This window comes from Urocitellus parryii, chromosome 7 (assembly GCF_045843805.1).
Source record: "Urocitellus parryii isolate mUroPar1 chromosome 7, mUroPar1.hap1, whole genome shotgun sequence".
NCBI lineage: Eukaryota > Metazoa > Chordata > Mammalia > Rodentia > Sciuridae > Urocitellus > Urocitellus parryii.
Genome location: NC_135537.1, coordinates 26,216,415 through 26,239,245, shown reverse-complemented (window position 1 = coordinate 26,239,245; position 22,831 = coordinate 26,216,415). Strand labels below are relative to the sequence as shown.

The 22,831-nt window shown below is 32.1% G+C and overlaps 1 protein-coding gene across 3 annotated transcripts in view; it reads right to left on the bottom strand.

Annotated features, from left to right (window-relative positions):
- Window positions 1-22,831, bottom strand: part of Csmd3 (CUB and Sushi multiple domains 3) — a 1,110,517-nt gene that overhangs the window by 224,522 nt on the left and 863,164 nt on the right. For all 3 annotated transcript variants that reach the window (XM_026384530.2, XM_026384531.2, XM_026384532.2), the window contains 3 exons: window positions 22,535-22,673; window positions 19,176-19,363; window positions 10,618-10,812 (listed from right to left, as the gene is read on the bottom strand). In XM_026384530.2, the coding sequence (XP_026240315.2) occupies window positions 10,618-10,812; window positions 19,176-19,363; window positions 22,535-22,673 (522 nt within the window). The remainder of the gene's footprint in view (window positions 1-10,617; window positions 10,813-19,175; window positions 19,364-22,534; window positions 22,674-22,831) is intronic.

Genomic DNA, 22,831 nt, shown 5'->3' with positions numbered 1-22,831 from the left:
CATTCATATTTTACTTTATGCTTAAAATTAATATATAATTCTCATTTCATAATATTCACCTTTTAAAAGTATAAAGCCAAGTGGTATTAGCATACTAACTAGTTATATAACCAACACACTATCTAATTTCATATAGTTTTCATCATCTCTCAGATAATTCCAGTACCCATGAGCTTTCACTTCATTTCCTTTCCTCCCAATACTCTGGTAGTCACTAATCTGTGATTGTTCAATAAACCATCCATGGGAAGGCAATTATTTAAAATGGTTTAAGTTGAATTATTGGTGTTTTGAAACTAAAATTCCTTTAATCACTTAGTTATTTCTTTGAGTCACTGCTCCTTAATGATGACAGTCTGTTTTTATAATTATTAAAAAACCATTTAAAACAATCGATATGTTAGCATAAAAATGATGATAGATAAGGAAAAAAAACCCTTCTGTAGTAATTTAACTCCTACTAAATATCAAACATCTTTTCCTCAGGAAAGTCTTCCTTGAATTCCAGAATTATTCAAAAGTCCCTGATATACACCATTTTGTCAAATATTTTCAGGACAAGGATTACAGTTTGTAATTATGTATTTATTTGTATGGCTCTTTGATCAATGCCTGTGTCTCTCTCTAGTCTACAGGATCTATTAAGTCAAAGTTTCCATGTCTTTTTGCACACCATTTGAACCTCTTATTCTAGCATACTAGTGTCTCAATATAGATTTCCATTAAGTATATGTCAAGTTAGGAAAAACAAAGGTTTTTATTTAAATTCCAGCTTCCCTATTTACTGGTTGAGTACCTTTGGAAGGGGTACCATCAATAAATCAATATAATCAATCCCAGGAAGGTACCAAGCTTATAAAAAGTGATAGGAAGAATGTTCACAATCTGCTACCTTTGGGGTTGGGGGATGGATGAGAGAGGTAGAAATGTTTATAGGACCCTATTCAGGGCACCACCATACCACAGTAGGAATAGCTCATGGCTTTTATTTTTCCCTCTTCATTTTCTGTAAGGATCAAGAACAGAGTTCTATACTCCATCCCAGAGGAAGAAGAAGCCACTACTTCCACTCAGCTTTCTCTCAAGGCACAGAGGTCACTGCGTGGCTGTTGAGTCATCATGGATACAGCCTTCTACTTCTTTGCATTCTTTGTCCTTTAGAAGTCCCGGAGAAAACAAGAGCCAACACTACTAGAAAAAGGAAGTATAATCTGGCCAAAGTCTTCATATCCTTATAATTCAAGTGCTCTTTTCCTTGTTCTGTGAAATTGATGGGGGAAAAAATATCTATATGTTCTCTAAATCCTAAATGAATATTTTTCCTGAATGAATTTTAACATTCCCTTTACTTATCAATAGAAGCCACAAAGGACAGTAGTATTATAAGTAATGGGGAGTTTGTCACCAATATAAACTTTCACAGTTTTACAGTAGTATTATAAGTAATGGGGAGTTTGTCACCAATATAAACTTTCACAGTTATTTTTAGATTAAGATAATAGTTGTAGATGCCTTGAAGTATTTTATGCTCATCACTACTGAAAATTGCAGTAGTTATTAGGCCTGCTGCTAGAATTTCCAATTTAATACACTAATTAAGAAGCACATACATCAAACATGTGTTTTTTAAATTATAGTTTTCATGTACTTTCCCTAACTAGATCTTTATCTATGAATATAACTGATATCCTTTTTAAGCCTATGTGCTTTTTTTTTCTTCACTTAAAAAAGTTAATTGTAATAAGAAATCCATAGGTTTTTCAGTGTGTAGAAAGAGTTTAGAATCCCCTACTATTTATAGTACTCCCAGTCCCAGACCACCTTTATTTCTTTTTGTCATTCTTTTTTCATTCTCGCCAAAATAATTTTTTAAAGAGATTGTTGTTTTGATCCAAGAAGATCTGGAAAGTAATAGTTGTGTTGGAGGACCCCTTCATTCTTATTCTTTTTTCTTACTAAGAGAATACATCTGAATAAGAAAGATTCTAAAATTCAGTTTGGAACTTAGGCTTGAGGCCATTTAGAAACACAGCCTAAATATGGTTTGGCTTTATTCACTAATTCTTCTTCCCTCTAATTCACAAGATTTGTGTTTTGAGATTAGGGACCAAATTCTCTTGTTACACAGTGAGCTCTATTTTGTCTTCTCTCAGGCATATTTCCCCCTAAGGAATCTCAGAGTAAATGGTTTGCTGATTGGAGCACAAATGTGAACTGGGGAAATTTTCTTTATTTAACCTAAGGAAAGGAAACAACCTACTTTCTTCCTTAAGAATATCTTCTTGAAAGCATAATAGGCATGACCTTTAGATTTTTTTAAAAATATATTTTTTTTTAGTTGTAGATGGACACAATATCTTTATTTATTTATTTTTTTATTGTGCTGCTGGGGATCAACCCAGTGCCTCACATGTGCCAGGCAAGCACTTTACCACTGAGCCACAACCCCAGCCCATGACCTTCTGATTTTATAGTGCAAGGTCACCAATCTTTTGACCACTGAAACTGTAAATACATATTTCTGAAATTAACTGAAGGTTTTACATGAGGTATGCGGGAATAAGATACACCAATTTGTCTCCAAGGAAATATGGTAAATTTTAATTTTCCTTTCTGTTACTTTGCTGTACAGTGTGAGATTCTAAACAGTCTTGGAAGTATCTGAAGACTGCCTGGAATATGTATTATTGTATTCTAGATATGTGTATTCAATACTAAAATTGTTTTCTAGGTTTTGTAGAATGACTTCTACTAGTAGGATTTTTGTTTCACAGCATAAGACTTGTCTACCCTTGGATCTCTTGTCTTATTACCTCCATATAATTGAATCTTGCCATAACACAGTCACTGTTACATACTTTACTTTTCTGAGCCAAAAAAAGAGAATCATTGAGATGATTCAGCTTTCTGTATGAATACATTTTTTTTTCAATTTGTCTGTAAAACTGGTGATATATTAGGAAGGTATATTTCAGGTCTGCCTTAAATATAGACTACATGGCAGTGGAGAGTTGGGGACATTTTAGTACAATAAGGGATCTTGTGTCATGGTTTAAATAGTAGGCTTAAGACAGTGGTTACATGATAATGTGTTTTGAATTATAAATGCTGATTTGCAATCAGATTGCATACTTCTACATTGTATACTCCAGAATCCATAGCAGCAGGAATTTATTTATAACAATGTTAATGATTCTCTAGACTAGCATGCTTGATGCCAACTGGAGAGATAATGTATGTAAGAGTGTCTGGAAAATAGCAGGTGCTCAATAACATTAGCTTTCCTTCTTGTTTCCTTTTAAATAATAGTTTCTCCTCTATTACATGAAAATGAAATGTACTTAGGTTTTATCCTGATGCTGCCATAACTTTTTTTCAATACAAAACACATATACTTTACTATAGAACATGGTTCTGATACATAATCTGTGTATTATATCTGTGAATTAATTTACTATGTGCTGGTAAAAGGCACACATATTTGATGACACTCAGAATTAATTTACCTCTGGGCCTCTGTTTTATGAATCTTTAATTTACATAATTTAATTATATCACACATTTAAATGACATCAAATGCTAAATATCTCAGTATATTAGACTAATCTCCATATGTATTTATAACGGAAGGGGTCTCAAGACTTTTTCATATTTCAAAAGATATTTGTATATCTCAAAGACACTTGAAATAAGTATTTTAGGCAAGTCATCCATTTAAATAGAAGATCTGATAATAAAAGCTCAGTTATTTACTTCTTTACATCCACAAATAATATGGTTTTATTAAAATTACAGGTTATATGAGTTTTTTAATTACAGAGTATTCTGCAGTGGGAAAGCTATAATTATAAAATTGACTTTTCATTTTTGTTTTTTTTTTGTTTCAAAGCTTTTCTTTTCAGTTGATAGAATAAGAGTGCTCTCCTCTTAAATGCTTTTATCATTTTAGTTGGACGGTAAATAGAGAACAGTGCCAGATGACTAGTGGAAGTCTAATCACAGCATATTTGTGTTTATGTAAGTTGAGCAAATTTAGAGGTCATCAGTGGCTGAGTTATTTTTTTTCCATCATCCATGACTTATATCAGCACAAATGAAATGAAGGTATTGAAAATAGTATTATAGATTTTCAAAAGAACAGTGCTAGCACAAGCAGAATGTATTTATTAAGGCCTTAGTATTCTGCCCAAAATTGCCTTTGAGATGAAATGTAAAAATGCTTTTCAGGTGAAGAATTGTATCAGATTTTTGTAGCAATTGATGTTAATTCCCATACTTAGTCTGAAGTAGGATGTAAAAAAATAAGTGGAAAACCTTCAATTTCATCTCTTATTATTGATGCCATGCCTCTGTTTGTAAAATATTTAACAAACTGCTATGGTTTGAATACATCACCCAAATGTCTTAGAAATTTAATCAACAGTGTTGAGAGGAGGAACTTTCATAAAATGATTGGGTCATAAGATATTGCCCTCATCAATAGATTAGTGCTCTTATCATAGTGATAGGTTATTTATTTTAGAAGTGAGTTCCTGATAAAAGATGTGTTCAGACCCTTTACATTCTTCTCTGTCTTTGTCTCTCATGCCCTCTTGCCCATCTGCAGGGAATCATACAGTAAAATGGAAAATGGTCCCTGTCAGATATGGGCTCCTTCACTCTAGAACTATAAAAATTGAATGTGTGATATATATATATATATATATTTGAACAAGTAAATGAATGTCACTCTGTCTTGTCTTCCTTGTTTTGAAATGATAATATTAATAGTTCCCACTTTAGGGAGTTACCCTGAGATATAAAGGCTTTTTGTTACTTGTTAGATGTCCGTCCACTACACTCAAAATAGTATTCTATTTTATTGTTAACAATAGACCTTCCTGTCTGTATCTCATTAGATTGTAAGCTCTCTCAGGATAAGGACTATGTAGAATTCATGTTTTAATGCCTAATACTTACAGGAACATAAGTGGTACTTTGGAAAGTGCATGTAAGAAAAAGTAATGAACAAATGTCATATGATCACTTCTTTGGAAACTTTGCAAGCTAGTGGTTCTTTAACAGGCCAAGTATGTTCATTCTTAGGGTCTTATAATTGCCTATCAATTCAATGGTTACTGTATGCTACTGTAATGGAAAGGATTAATAATATCATATTGTTTCTATAATTTGGCTATTATGAATTATGCTGCTAAGTGTCTCTCAAAAAATAAATGGATAAAGAAAATATGATTGTATATATGTTTATATATATCACACATATATGCAATTGAATTTACTAAATTATAAAGAAAAATGAAATTATGGATTTACAGGAAAATGGGTGAAACTATAGAACATCATGCAAGGTGAAATAAGCTAATAAAGCCAACGGTTGTATTAGAGAAAGGTGGTACATGAGAGAGGAGGGAAAGGAAAGGGTAAGTATGGGGGAATGAAAGAAACCAATTTATGCTATGTGCATGAACAAATATGTCACAGAGAATCCCACTATAATGTATAATTTTTAATATTTTTTTCTAAAAAGAACAATATATTGGTTTTATCTTGATGCTGCCATAACTTTTTTCTCAATACAAAACACATATATTCCTACAGATAGTACTCTTAAATTCTGTGATTTACCTTTTAAAGTTCTGAGGCCCTAAAGTACATGAGCTTTATATACATCAGAGCACACTGTCTCAAGGATATGTGGTTGCAATTTTAGATATGCATATTGATTCCATCCTGGAAACTTTGCAAAAACTGGGGAAAGTAAATAAAAATTTTTGTTTTTCTAATAAGAAGGTTAGTGGGCAAAAACCTGAAGGATGTGAGAGAACTAGCCAGCTAGAGACCTGAGGTAAAAATATTCCAAGAGTAGCAAGTGTAGAAGCTGTGAATCAGAAGTATGACCAGTACATTGAAGAAACATCAAGGAGGTCAGTGTTATTCAAGGAGTGTGGTAAAGGGAGAAGACAGTAAAGATGCTGGGGTTGTATACAGGCAGATAAAATAAAGCTTTGTGGTTTATTATGATTTGAGAAGCCGTTGGTGGATTTTGAGTAAATACTGATACAATCTGATGTATATATGTTAAAGATCACTCTGTTGTGTCCACAGGTACTGTATAGAGATCAAAGGAAGGGAAAAAAAAACAGGAGAGAGGCTAAGAGATAAAAGATAGCTGGGTTTTTGAGTGAGGGCTTAGCTGAACCATTAAATGAAATAAATAAAGAATAGTAAGGAAAAGGATGAAGTAGGATGTCAAAAATAAGTGAAAAACCTTCAGGTTCATCTTTTATTCTTGATGTCACGCCTCTGTTTGTAAAATATTCAACAAAATGCTATGGTTTGAATACATCTCCCCCGCCAAATGTATCTCTTAGAAATGTAATCAACAGTGTTGAGAGGAGGGACTTTCTTGAAGTGAAAGTATATATGAAATCTGTCACATTTGTGTTTTATTGCCTTTACCTAATATTGAGTTAAGTTATAGATAAAATGATATGACTTCTACTTTAATCCAGTATATCTATTAACAAATAAACAGATTTTCAGCAAATACTTTTCCAAGCAAAAAAAAAAAATTAGCATTTTCTAATAAATTTTTAAAACTGTAAAATAAAATGTTGTTACAGATATGCTGTTCTGGTATCTTTTAAGAAAAGTAACATTCTCCTGAAATGCACTCTAGGGTTCCTCACCACTGAGCAGGACTTATGACAGGATGCAATCATTCTGGATCTGCTTTTGACACATATAACCTTCTAGTGTCCAACTTAAGCTCTTTAAATATTTTTTCCAGATTTAAAATGTACACTTAATTCTAAACATTGATAAAAATGTATCTTCAAAAATAGTCAAACTTTGTACATTCTTATGGTCAGTTCAAGTTAACAAATTTTTACAAAGAAGTTTGTATACAGGAATATGTAGCTCGTGACCTCACATAGCTTACGCTTTTCTAGAGTAAAACTAAGAATGGTCAAAGAAAAAGCAAACTGTAGTTGTGTACATAGAGTTTGCAGACACTGGTCATGTTGCTGTTGACTTTTACATTAAAACATAAATAGTTCAAGGTCCTTGGTTCAATCCCCCAGCACTACAAAAATAAAATAAACAAACAAACAAAGATCTTTCCCTTATTTTGGCATTCAGGATTCACAGTGTAATAGCCACCTCCTTACTTAAGTATTTTAAAGCAAAGCCTACTAATCAGTCAAAATTTCCTGGGCATATTCTTAGAGACCTTATTGGGATTCCTATTGTAGAATAAGATCATAAAAATATGCAGGGGTCCAGCCACCAAAGTCTCAAACATTGATAAAATTAGATATAGAGAAATAAACATATCAACAAATGACAAAAGCAATCAATAAAATATCCAAAAAGAATGTAACTCTGGAATACTGAAGAGAGGAGCTATGGATGTGATATAATTATCTTTTACATCATGAAATCAGTAGCTATTATTCAGTTTTATATGTTATGTGTACTCATGATGGGACCATAAATGGCAAATAGAAATTATTAGAAGAATCAGCTTCTAGTTAAACACAGAATAGGAGTGAGGCAGATAACCACTGCATTAAAAATAAAACATTTTGTGTATTTTCTTATAATTATACAAATATTTTATATAGATAAACTGTAAAATTTATCTTAAAATAATTTGTCTTTATGAACAAGAAATTCTTCTGACTCTCTTACACATGTATCAAACACTAATGTTGTCTTTTAAAGTAATGAATTTTTATAGCTGAAAGTCAGCCAGTCCTATATATAATTACTGTGAGGAAAAACAATTAGATATGTATGATGCTAATTAGGAAACTAAATGTATTAAGCTCTACCTATTGTGTGACAATAATAACCACAGAAGCAAGTGCTAGAGTTAGTTATTTAATATAATTTCCCAACAATCTTACAAATTATGTAAGTTTAACTCATGATTAGATATACTAAATAAATAATTGAATAAGAGCACAGAGCTGACCCTGGCTTTTTCTTTTTTCTTTTTTTTTTCTCCAACTACTGCTTGTGATTAAATATATTTATTTTTAAAACAAACATTTTCCCCCAGTAACACTAGAAATTATCATTCAGGGTTCACAAATTTATCTTAAGCTTCTTTAAAATGACTTAAGGAATCCATTGAACAAATTTTGTTTAATATCCATAGAATATTATCATTTTGGTTAAAACTCAAGTGATATCTAATGATAAAAAAATTTCCTAAGAAAGGTTTTTAAGACTGAGCTAATGTGTATATTCAATATATTAACACAGATAAATCATATTTAATTTTTGTTAAAATAACAGAAATGCACTTGTTCAACTAAAACATAACACCCAATGTCAAGTGCAGAGCATGTTTCTGGCAATTGGCTGATTCTAGAACTCTACTGAAAAGCACACCTCCAATGTGCTAATAATTCAACATTTGTCAGAAACTAGACTATGTCCTTATATGTGTTGTTTACCAACCAAATCTTCACAATAACCTATTAAATAATAACTGATTATAGACATGACTTCAATGAACATTAAATATACTAAATTGGGCGGAAGTGAATCTATGAGATTTTTTGTTTTAGGATTATTTATATATGTAGTGGTACATTTATACCAAAATTGACATATGAAATCTATAACTGACCTTTCTACCAATATATAGGCGTACTGGGAAGGAGTAGGATTGTTAAGTAGACTTATTCTAGTGAATTCACATGAGATTCCTACTTCTGCCTTTCTCACCTGCCATTGAAAGTCATATACTTAGCATTGATCCCAGTGACCAACAACTATCTTGCTGATATGTAGTTTTCTGTATCCTTTAGAGTTTCTTCATCACAACTTTTGATTATTTCACAGGTGGATCTGGGAATTTTTCAAGAAATTTCAAGTGATTACTAATGGTAACTTTTGAAAAATGCTTTCTCAACTTTTGAATTTTTTTTTTTTTTTTTTTTTTTTTGGCTAAAAGCAATTTTTCTTTCTATGGCTCTAAATTCTAAGACAATATGATCATCCTTTTTCCATATTCCTTAAAACTTAATTCCGTGTTATATGGGGCTGGGGTTGTGGCTCAGTGGCAGAGCGCTTTCCTCGCACATGTGAGGCACTGGGTTCGATCGTCAGCACCACATAAAAAAAATGAATAAATGAAATAAAAAATATTGCATCCATCTATAACTAAAAAATATTTTTTAAAAAACCTTAATTCCCTGTTATCAATGATTTTTCTCTTTAGAAGATTTAAGCCCAATATAGTTATTTCTCTTTTTATTCTCTTTATCTTTTGATAGATGAAACCATGAATGAAAGTTAAGAATTAACTAGCTGTTCTGATAATTGGTGAAAAAATTTAGTATCTATCCACTATTTCTTATAATATTTTGAAGTAAAGAATTTCATTTATCTCCATTTTAGAGATAAGAGATAATGATCTCAGGTTAAATGACACGTAAATCAAAATCATGCAAAAATAATTCTGTGAGTGAATATATTTTACAATTAGGAAAAATTACCATGTATATCAGACACTTAAAATCCACACTTATAACTATCAAATTAGGGTTGTTGTTGATTTTTTACTGAAATTCATAATGAGAAATATGTGTTATATCATGACCTAATGCAAAGACACAAAAACATACACGTGAATGTGTGTACACATGTATACATGTGAGTATATGGATATTTTTAGTTATCATTGTATACGCAACTGAAAAAACTTTCACAAAAGATTATTTGTCATTGCCTTGTTCTTTGACTTATAATTTTTTCTCTTTTTATTTCATTTTTAATTTTAATTTTATGTGATTCAATTATATGTCTATTGTAAAAATATTAATTATGACACAATGAATTGATTTTATGACTCACTGCTGTTGACCATAATTTGGAAAATCTTCCCTAGATGATATCTCTGTGTCAGTTTTGCACAACGTATTAGGATCATTCAATGGATGAGGGTGTCTGTGGTAAACTTTTACAATGATATCACTGTTTATCTCCTTCCTACAATGTTCTTTTGCACTATATCCATATATAAAGTTATATACAAGTGTATGATTTTTAAATATTGCAGTATTAATTCTCCTTTAGACACCCAGCTTTTAGGAGAAATGTATATTCTTTTATATCCTTATTTCAAATGAAGATTAATCACCAATTCTTGATAATCTTTAAGTTACTGAATTTATCTAAATCTATTGAAACTCCAACTTCAGTGTGTTTACTCTTCATTTGCTTGACCAGTATTTTCTGGACACCTAACATTTTAGGCACAGCTCTTAAGTCCTGAAGGTACACAAATGAACACAATAGGAAATAACACCTGTTCTAAAAGAGCTTGCCTACTGTTAATAGGCACATGGCTTTAGAGACACCTGGTAAAATAAGTACTTTGCTAAAACTATTTTTTGTATTGATTTCAATTTTTTAAGTCCTCAATAAAATCTCTTCATTGCCTTTATCATGCTTGTAGGTTTATGTGAAGTGGTTAACTTAAAAACATACAGGTATTGATTTAAACATTTCTTGATTCTTTTTAATAAAAGAAAGAAAGAGGAAAAAATTGGCTAAAGGCAATTTTCAGCAGGAAAAAAAAATAAGTATGTTTCTTACCATGACAACTGGGTAGAGCTCTGTTCCATCCAGGTCTTCCATCATCTCCCATAATACAGGTGAGTGTTGAATAACCTTGAAGAACATAGCCAGCATCACAGTAATAGGTGACTGTTGATCCTAACTTATAATCCATCCCAAGTCTGGTACCATTCATTATGTTGCCTGGATCAAAGCAGGACTCCCGGAGTTTTGCTGTGAATAGTTTTGATAAGAATTAATTGCTTTAAATCAGAGACACGGCATCTGATAGAAGAAAAAGTTGGCTACGACCTACATACTGTGGGGTCGGGCTCCAAATTCCTCAATAGGACACCCATAGCACAAGAGTTAATATCTAGAATCAACCAATGGGACTTACTCAAACTAAAAAGTTTTTTCTCAGCAAAAGAAACAATAAGAGAGGTAAATAGGGAGCCTACATCATGGGAACAAATCTTTACTCCACACACTTCAGATAGAGCCCTAATATCCAGAGTATACAAAGAACTCAAAAAATTAGACAATAAGATAACAAATAACCCAATCAACAAATGGGCCAAGGACCTGAACAGACACTTCTCAGAGTAGGACATACAATCAATCAATAAGTACATGAAAAAATGCTCACCATCTCTAGCAGTCAGAGAAATGCAAATCAAAACCACCCTAAGATACCATCTCACTCCAGTAAGATTGGCAGCCATTATGAAGTCAAACAACAACAAGTGCTGGCGAGGATGTGGGGAAAAGGGTACACTTGTACATTGTTGGTGGGACTGCAAATTGGTGCAGCCAATTTGGAAAGCAGTATGGAGATTTCTTGGAAAGCTGGGAATGGAACCACCATTTGACCCAGCTATTCCCCTTCTCGGTCTATTCCCTAAAGACCTAAAAAGAGCATGCTACAGGGACACTGCTACATCGATGTTCATAGCAGCACAATTCACAATAGTAAGACTGTGGAAGCAACCTAGATGCCCTTCAATAGACGAATGGATAAAAAAAATGTGGCATTTATACACAATGGAGAATTACTCTGCATTAAAAAATGACAAAATCATAGAATTTGGAGGGAAATGGATGGCATTAGAGCAGATTATGCTAAGTGAAGCTAGCCAATCCCTAAAAAAACAAATGCCAAATGTCTTCTTTGATATAAGGAGAGTAACTAAGAACAGAGTAGGGAAGAAGAGCATGAGAAGAAGACTAACATTAAACAGGGATGAGAGGTGGGAGGGAAAGGAAAAGAGAAGGGAAATTGCATGGAAATGGAAGGAGACCCTCAGGGTTATACAAAATTACATACAAGAGGAAGTGAGGGGAAAGGGAAAAATAATACAAGGGGGAGAAATGAATTACAGTAGAGGGGGATAGAGAGAGAAGAGGGGAGGGGAGGGGAGGGGAGGGGGGGATAGTAGAGGATAGGAAAGGCAGCAGAATACAACAGACATGAGTATGGCAATATGTAAATCAATGGAAGTGTAACTGATGTGATTCTGCAATCTGTATACGGGGTAAAAATGGGAGTTCATAACCCACTTGAATCAAAGTGTGAAATATGATATATCAAGAACTATGTAATGTTTTGAACAACCAACAATAAAAAAAAAGAAAAAAAAAGAATTAATTGCTTTAAAATAATATTTTCTATGAAACATTTAGAATATGTTCATTCCTTTCTCTAAACTGCAAGGGAAGCATCAGCACCTTTTCTATCTCTGAGGGCTCATTGTACAAAGTAGACCCTAAGCATATTTGAAATTCTGATAATTCACATTGATTAGTAAGTAAAATTGTTCAGTTTTTTTCCCCATTAAAATTAGTACCTAAGGGCTGGGGATGTGGCTCAGCAGTAAAGTGTTTGCCTAACACATGTGAGGTGCTAGGTTGGATCCTCAGCACCACATAAAAATAAATAAAATAAAGGTATTATGTCCAACTACAACTAATATATATATATATATATATATATATATATATATATATATAAATTCATATCTAAGCTACATAGTTAAACATACATAATTACATGCTACAATCCATACATCAATATTGAAATGAATTATTTTGGGAAAAAAAGCAGGGCTTCCCCTAACATTTGTTTATTTAAACATTTGTTTATTTAATAACATATATCGATACCACATTACTGAACCTAATAGTGTATCTGCTGCTTGTATTGCACTTGGTTAATTTCACATTAGGAGGAATGTAAAGGATTCTGTTTCTCTACTCTGCAACTGTTCTTTTTTTTTTGAGAGAGAGAGAGAATTTTTTTTTAATATCAATTTTTTAGTTTTCAGCAGACACAACATCTTTGTATGTGGTGCTAAGGATCGAACCTGGGCGGCACGCATGCCAGGCGAGCTCGTTACCGCTTGAGCCACATCCCCAGCATCTTCTTATTTCCTCTTGTCATTCCCCACATTTCTATTAGAGGTAGCCCCATTTTTACCTTTATAACCTTTACAAAATTCAATGTATGGTCTTTTTGGATAGATAGTCTATGCAAATACCAGGTATTTTCAAAGCTAGCAGTAACAAACAAATAGAAATACAAAGTCCATTCACAAAAAGGGAAGTGTGTACCTAATAAACTAGGGACTTAAGAACATTTCGAAAAAAAAAAAAAAAAAATATATATATATATATATATATATATATATATATATATATATATATATAGAGAGAGAGAGAGAGAGAGAGAGAGAGAGAAATAGGAAGATTAGTGCATCGTTTTTTGGAATAGGATGTTAATGGGTATGGATGATGCTTGAGATTATTCCCATTTAATTGTTTTTATTATTATTTTAGTATAGATTGCTTAAGGAATAATCAATGTATAATGTAAGGGCCATCACAATAAATTCATAGTACCAAATGTGATTTTCTACATCAGGATTTATCCTGTATTAATGAGAAATCAGGAGATGAGAGCAACTCTGAATCTGAATCATGGAACAATCAGAATTTAAGGTAACAATTTCTTGGTGTTTGGCTAGTAAAAAACATAATTATAATATACCAAATTTTGATCACTTGCAACAGAAATAATTTATTTCTTCCATTTATAAAAGTTTGCAAAGAGTTTAAGGTTCTTTTATATTCCATGAGAAACCTGGAAGCTACACTTTAGGAAGAACACTATATATGATCCTCCCAATTTAACTAAAGAAGGAAATGATGGAATCAGACATTTAAATTGTTTTTATAGATTATCAGGGGAATGACAAATGTTCACTTCCTTTCTTTTCTTCTTTCATTCCTTCCTTCCTAAAAATCATTAAGAGCTCACTATCTGATCTAATTCACTCTGGAAATTAGCAAATAGTTAATCACAAGATATCCTGACCCTTGTGGAGTTAATAGCCTATTAAGAAAAGAACTTTATTAAATAAATAATTGCAACTGATGAACATTGCATAAAGGAGCATTCAGGAAACTTCCTGAAGAACAGCAATTAAAGTGAGCATGGAGAGAAAATGAGGAACTGATTAGGTGGCAGGAGTGGCCTTCACCAGGGGAGGTAGTGTGCTAGGGTGTGGAAGTTGGATACCCCAATTCCCAAGTTTTAAATCTAAGCTCAATGACTTAATCCTTTCTTAAGCACAAGTATATACATATATACATTCACAAAATTTGCATCCCATATATTATACTCTAAAAATTGCTTCTTGAATCAGTTCTCTTTCCATTAGTTCCATATTTACTGAATCAATCAATTGCACACCAAAAATACTGAAATAAAAAAAATCCAGCAAGGGGTTAAGCAACTCAATGAGACTCTGTTCCTAAATAAAATACAAAATAGGGCTGGGGATGTGGCTCAGTGGTCGAGTGCCCCTGAGTCCAATCCCCAGTACCAAAAAAGAAAAGAAAAAAAAGAAAAAATAAACATGCTTTAAGTCAAGGTATATAGTATAAGACAAAAGGGACATGTTTTACTCACTAGGTCTTCTCAGTTTATTTTAGAGATCCACATTTAATCTTGAAAATAAGAGATGTTTGTCTATGTGACAGTTATAAACATCACTACCAATTTATTAGCTTTAAGAAACTAGATATATAAAGAGAAAATATTTCTCAAAATAAGGATACACCATAGCTTAAATGTGTATCCCAAAGTTAATGTGTTGGAAACTTAATCCCCAATGGAGCAGTGTTGTGAGGTGGGACGTAAGAAAAGGTGATTATGTCATGCTGCCTCTACCTTCATTACTATACTAATGTAGTTGTCATTGGAGTGAGTTAGTTATCTGGATAGTGACAATATTATAGAAGCAACTTTTTTTCCTCCCTTGCTGATGCTCTTGCTTATCTTTTCTGACCCTGATGTCTTCTGTCCTGGAATGATGTAGCAAGAGGGCCTTTGCCAGATGCAGGCATCTTAGTATTAGATTCCCAAGTCTCCATAACTATAAGAAATAAATGTTCTTTCTGTGTAAATTACCCTGCATTTTGGAGCAAAAAGGACTAAGAAAAGATAAAAAATAGGGAAACTGATAAGAACAAAAATAGACCTTAGTGAATCTGAATTGAGCCATAAAATTTTTCCACAGACAAGAGACTTTGAAGATCAGCTCAGAGAATTAATTATGTTGAATTTGGTAAGTACAGCTGAAAAGAAGTATTTTTTAAAGTAAAAATAAGACCTTGTATGGAATTTTCAGTTGGCTTTGGTTTAGTGACTGAGGATGATGAGTAGTAGTTACCATGAAAGAGGAAGGAGGCAGAAGTATTTAATGGGGTAAGTATATATTTCTTTCTGCCCATTCTTTTATATTTTTCTTTGTCTTTACCATTAGTGAAAATACTAATTTATATGTGCTTGTACAACTCATTTGAACAATCTGATCCTCAATTCCATCATTTCAAAAATACTTACAATCCTGTTATAATGGCTTTTTTATTGGATTTTGAAGTGTGCCTGCTTGAGGGAGGACAGAGACAATGCATTAAAATGGGCTATTTACTGTAACCAGAACAAAGAAAGTGACAAATAATTACCATTTTTTAAAAGTCATGTTTGTGGCTCTTTTCCTATGATGAAATAAACCACATATTTTTGGAAATAATGAATAATGGTAACTGATTAAGGTGGGAAATAAGAATGGATATTTATTTGGGCAAAGTATGGCAAATAGGTTTTATCTCAAGAGCTCAATTATATTTATACAAGTAATGGATATCTAGAATGTTATATAAAGGAGGATGGGGAAGTCAAGTTTATTTTCCAAGAGAAAGCTTGTTACTATCTTTAGCACCTTTTGCCATGAACATCACAGGAAGGTACTTTCCCCGTATGTTTTATCCCAGAGATGTCTAGAAATGTTTTCCAAAATACTAATTAGCAGTAGAACTTACATCTATCTATCTCCACAGTCCTACTGTTTCCTTTCTTTGTGTGTTTGATCCTTCCTTCTTTTTTTTCTGTTTCTCTATTTCCTTCCTTCCTTCCTTCCTTCCTTCCTTCCTTCCTTCCTTCCTTCCTTCCTTCCTTCCTTCCTTCCTTCCTTCCTTTCTCTCCCTCCCTCCCTTCCTCTTTCTCTCTACAGGTTACATTCATAAACTTTTCATCTTGCCTTATAAGTATCCATCCCTAGGCAAACTTCTCATTTATAAAATGCAGGACAGGAATATAGCTCTCAACTTTTTTACATTTCAAGAATGTTGTTATTCTATAAATTTAATTATTATTGATTAAAAAAATTCTTTAAGCTGCTCAAAATCAAACAATTAATGGATATTTACTAGGAGTAGGCACTATTCTAGCCACTCTATGTGTAGTAGTGAGTAAACAGATAAGTCCCTTGTTTTTAAGATCCATGTGGTTTAGTATGTGTGTAGGAGGTTAGTGAAGTGTTGGAAATGAATCCTCTATAGCTGGTAAATAATATCTCAAGTTAGTATAACATTTTAGATACAAATGTGAACTCTGGAACCACTCTCAATCAAATTTTAGCTCCTCCATATGACTTTGGGCAAATTACTTAACCTTACTGTGCCAAAAATCCTTCACTTGTGGAAGTAAATGATCTTTATGTTAATTACTTCAAAGTACGCCCAGACACAATTAGAGCTAAAAAAATAAAAAAGTTAGCTCTCTATTAACATTACTGTGACCAAGAGCAACCATCATTCGTAAAAGTTAAACATTCCATGTGTTCTTTTAAAAATCATCAATAACACAAGGTTAATGACTATCATTGTTTCTATTTAATAGGGCACTGAAGTTTTTATCCAGAGAATTAAATATGTCAAGAAAAAGAAACAAAGTACATACAGATTATAAAGAAACAGAATTATCAGTACAAACAATCCAAAAATGCTGCAAAATTCAGTATTCCTTCAATATATCCATGGACTCAATCATTAAAAATTCAATTTAAGCCAGGTGTGGTGGTGTACACCTGTAATCCAAGTGTCTTGGGAAGCTGAGGCAGAAAGATCATGAGTTCAAAGCCAGCCTCAACAATTTAGGGAGGCCCTAAGCAACTCAGTGAGACCCTATCTCATGATGTTAATGAAAAAGTTTAGTAAATTTGTAACATACTAAAAGTAATTACAGAATTCACTATGTCCTATTATTAGCAGCAATCAGAAAATAAAACAATAAAAATTTCACTTGATAACAATGGAAAATATAAGACATTTAGGATTAAAATTAAGAAGCTTTTATATATTACAAATTATTGAAGAAAACATGATAAATTGAGAGATTTGTCATTTTAATATTTGAAAATATTACAAATTATGCATGAATTTATTCCTAAATAATTTAGAAAATTAACGCAGTCCCAGTCAAATTGTAAGGCCATTTTCTTACTTTGTTCTATGAGATATGAGACTCACAGAGAGCTCAAGTTTTCCACTCATAAGAAATCTACACTATGTCCACATTCTGCAGATACCCTGGTCCTTTCATATATTTCCAAGTGATGATAGAAATATTGGAGGACTCCATGCATCTCTATTTTGCTGCCTTGTGAGTTTTCCCTTTCCCTCAAAAGTCTTCCTTATCTAATGCTATGAGTTCTTAGAAATTTATGCTGAGTCCTCATGATAGTCGTAAAGAAAAATACCCTAGTTGCCACTGCAAATGTAAAAGTTTCAATCATATGTGCAATATTTGATTTCTTAAAAAAAAAGAATAAAGGATCTGAAGAAAATATGGCACATTGTTAAGATTTTTCTAGTTGTGTGGTAAATACTTTTTTATTCTACATAATTTTTAGTTATTAAAACTAAAAAGTAGCAAAAATTCAGAAGTATATAATTTTAGAATTCAGTTGATAACTTGAGGAAAATTACCAGTATTCCTTCAATATATCCATGGACTCAATCATTAAAAATTCAATTTAAGCCAGGTGTGGTGGTGCACACCTGTAATCCAAGTGTCTTGGGAAGAAGAGGCAGAAGAAGGATCATGAGTTCAAAGCCAGCCTCAACAACTTAGGGAGGCCCTAAGAAATTCAGTGAGACCCTGTCTCTAATAAAATACAAAAAAGGGCTGGGGGTGTGGCTCAGTGATTAAGTGCCCCTAGGTTCAAACCTTGAAGCAAAAAACAAAACAAAACAAAACAACAACAAAAAAGATGTGAATATGTTCCTATAGGCATTAAATATAAAATTTCATAATCTCACTTATTTGGGGAATTTAAAATAGTTTATCTCATTGAAATTGAGAATAGAGTGTTAGTTATCAGAGACTTGGTAGAGTTGGGGTTAGAGATAAGGAAAGAAGAATAAATGGGTACTGAGCTACAGTAAGATAGAAGTAAGAAGTCTGGTGAGCTATTAGATGGTGGGGTGACTATAGATAATGATAATAAACCATATATTTTAAAAAGCTATTAAAGAATTATTTAGAATGTTCTCACCATAAAAAATGATAAATATTTGAGATGATAAATATGTTTAACCTGATTTAAATATTACACAAGATATACATGTATTGCAATACTACATAAGAATCCGTAAATATGCACACATTTTATAAATTTACTTATTAATTTTAAAAATTTAAAAAGTAAATTCAAAAATAATACATAAAGTCTGAATTCAAGATAGTATATTTAAGGAAAAGATCCATAGGCATTCTAACATAATTTATTTAAGTACTTGCAGAAACATTATAAAACATTTTAATTATCATTATATTTTCCTCCATTCTGCCTATTGACACATTTAAATATTTGTAACATTATCTGCAACATAATTGTCCTATGCTTTGTTCTCCTTATCACTGATAGTACTTTGAATTAAAAGTATTTGAATAAAACTTTAGCTTCCAAGAAATATTTTTTTTGTTCTATAATGTACTGTAGCTTTAGCCAAGTACTGCATAATACTAATTGTTATTTTTTTTTTTTTGCCTGACACATTTCCTTTAGTAGTAATTAGGTAAATGCTAATTTCCTTCTCACTGATAGCAAAAGTCTATGGTGAGAACCCTTTTATGAGGCGAATTGTACATAGTCTGCATTAAAAATGCAATGGCTAATGCAAAATTATTCTCCTATATAAAATAACCAGAGTTTAAATCATTCATAATAAAATTAAATGTTCATATTTACCTTTGTATTCTAGATGAAATCCAGTGTAACTAACAGATCCATCACTCCGAAAAGCCAAATGCATAGTATTTGAGCTGCTTTCTATTCTCTCTGGTAACTTGCTGTCTTGAAAACTTCCAATCAGTGGACTATTACTGTCTGGTCCATCATATATATAGAGAAAGTCATAATTTGGTTCTATGCTAAAACTAAAGAGAGAGACAGAGAGATAGATACAGAAAAAGAGAGAGGAAGTAGAATTATTATTTTTGCTAGAGTATTAACCATAATAATCATATAATCATATACTCAGTGCTTAAAAAGAACAATAGACCATGTCAAAATAATCTAATATAAAAAAATTGGCTTGAAAATAAACACATTGAATATGAACGTCACATCAGCAGGGAAAAAGGAAAACAAAATCTTGATACTTTCAAATATTTCTACATTGTCAATTTATCTAGAGGAGATAGAAGATACTGTAAGGCAGAGAGAGTTTAACTAATGAAAGTTGTAGGATTTAGAGTCAGAAGATGTGAGTTTAAGCCTTGCTTCTGCCCTTCTTAGCTACGTATCTGTAATCAGTTACTATGTCAATAAAGTGAATAGTGTTAGCTATTTTAAATAGCTTTATCCATGTACTTTACATCATGAAAATACTATGTCAAGGCTCCTATTTCAAGCACTGTATATTGTATTAGCTTTTCATTTTTCTGAAAGTAAATATTTTCTTCTTTTAAAATAATGTAGGAGAAATCACATTGTTTCAAAATTAGATAATGTTGAAAACGATATTTTAGCATGTGAATTATTCAAATCAATATTTTAAATATTGCAGTTTCCATGATAAACTGGTTTTAACTTTCAAAAGCATGAGAATTTTCTTATAATGATCATATTAATCATATTCATAGAAAATAGGAGACAAACAATAAATTGATTTATTATCTAACTTTATATTGTGGCAGAGAAACACAGTGAAAAGAAATGAGCTCATCTGAGTCATTAAGAAAAGTCAACAAATTCCTGTTTTAAAATGAAAACAGTAAAGCTTGACAATGTTAAACATCCATCAGTAGCAAAACTAATTCAGTATTTTATCATTTTTGTATCTAAAAGAGATTTGTTAGGTGAAACATTTCCAAATGTATGAAACGTATAGAGGTTAAGTTTGTACAGTTTTTCTCATCCTTAACACGTGTGCCTCCATTGAAAAGCTAAGTCCAGCCACTCAGTTTACTTGTGCATAAATGGTGGTGAAGAAAGACTGGGATGGAGTACAAGTTATTAACTTTTTCATATATAAATGTTCCTATAACATGAGGAAATTAGAGAAACTTCACACTATCATATTTTGTTTTAATGTATTCAGTTGCTTCCCAAGTCCAGTGAATTTGTCTTCAAATCTTTCAGTGGAGCTGGGACCTGAATTTTGGTAACTGCTGGTACAAAAATGGCAAAAATCAGAAGATTGGGCCTGATTTCAATTACCCTTGTGCTGGGACAAAGCATAATCTTTGAACTTCATCTCTTTCCACATTAAGATTTGATGGTAATTACAACTTCCTTGTCTATCTTAATGTTGGGAGGGACCAATGGAAACAAATGGTTTGTAATTGACACAGAAGTATTTATTATGTTCTGAAGGCTTAAAGCCTATTTAACAATGAAGTACAGAACATTTAAAAAATTTTAGTTTTGTCTTAAATGCTTAAAATGTTGATTTACAGCTCCTTTGAAAATGAAAATTGAACAAAAATTATTTTTTCAAGGAAATTTTAACATCTTAGCCATAATATTTTCCCACAACAAGTGGAAGAATAGTACACTCTAATAGTAAATTATATTTTATAAGGCACTTTCATAAATATTAACTTGGTATTTCCAATAATCCTGTGGTATAAGGAAAGGATTATGATTTTAATTTTATCAATGAGTACATAAGTCCCTTCAAAGTCAGTTATTTCCCTAAAGTCACATAATAAATGACAGCTGGAAACCAAATTTATGTCATGTGTTTCATTTAATGTAGTCTTCTACTCTTAATTTATTAACTAAAATAATTTCATAAGTAAACTAAGCCTTATATCAAACATCTTGGTATTTCTAATGTCTATGTTGTCATTTCCTCCACTTAAAAAATAGGGAAAATAGTAGTATTTACTCAGGAAGTGGTCTTATAGCAGGGTCCTTGCATATAACTAACAATATCACTTTTGTTGCATATATTTCATATACTCATAATTTTGCTAAATTTTTATGACTTCTAATTATCTTTACTGCTTTTTAAAAATCTGGCTTTGATATATTAGAAAATATTGTAAATTTAAGCTTAACATTTTACATAAATATTACTCAGCTTTAACACACTGGAGGCAGAAAGAGTGGTTGTTTTACCTCTCTGTAGGGTCAACCAACTGGTTAATTTCTACTTAGGAAATACTTTTGTTACTATTACCTAACACTTCCATGGAAACATTTATGTGGCTCTGGGGATCAAGTCCAGGGACCATGTATGCTGGGTAAGCAAGCAATCCACCATTGAGCAAAAGCCACGACCCTTTTCATTGAAACATTTAGGAAAGAGGCCACATTCCATGACACAACCATTGTCTCCATGTGAAGAAGCAGATATTCATTTAAATAAGTAACTTATTCAAGGTAACAAAGATGAGTGGCAAGGTTAGAACTCAAACCCAAATGCTTATTTTTCCCAGATAGGTTGCATTCCTTATTATTTCAGTACTAAGCTTACCCTGTGATTTTTACTACTACGTGACAAATGGAAGTTTGGAACACCCCTATGTAAAGCTCTATTTTGAGTCAAGTTCTGCCAAGAAGTTATACAGAAATAACCCATAAAAATTTCTTTATCAGTTGGACTTAACAAGACCACAAAAAAGGAAAGTAGTTGGGAATATGTGTCTTTCCAAGCCCAGCAATAGTGCTGCACATGTGGGTTTTAAAATATTTTGAAAGGTTTTGAGTGGTGTAAATATGGAAGAAGAAAATTATTGAAGTGCTGACCTTTTAATCTTGAAGTTTAGGAAAAACTGAATTTTTGGATACAGTGATGATAAGTACAAAGAGAGAGGAAATGTTATAAAGAGATCAAACTTTTAGTCAGTAAACCTCTTCACCTTCAACATGTTACCCCAACTAGAAATCTGGTGAAGATTCTCACCCACTGACCTTCAAAACTGCCACACTATTATTCAAGGCTTTGCAATTTGTTAATTACAAAGTATTGGTATTGAGTTTGGAGAAAAATAATAATAAACATCAAACACAGAAACAAAAAAAATCACCTAGTACAAACACTACAGTGAAATAACCAAAAAAAATATTTTAAAATGTAGACCTGTATAAGAACTCACCTGATGAATGCCAAGGAGATAACATAGTCAGTATTGACGGTGATAGTCCAGTCACAGTCCCTGCTATGTGGATATGGATGAGGAAAGTTTGGCGAAAGAATAAAGCCTGAAGATCCTGTTAAATTGCCTCCACAGGGTGCTTTAATTTAAACAAGCAAACAAAATCCCTTAAGAGATTAATAAAATTCATTAGCTATCAATATTTGTGAAAACATTTATCTAAGAGGGCTTATGAGATTTTGCAGCACAGACCTGACTTTCATGGTACTGGATGCTTGAACACTGCATTTTCTTTCA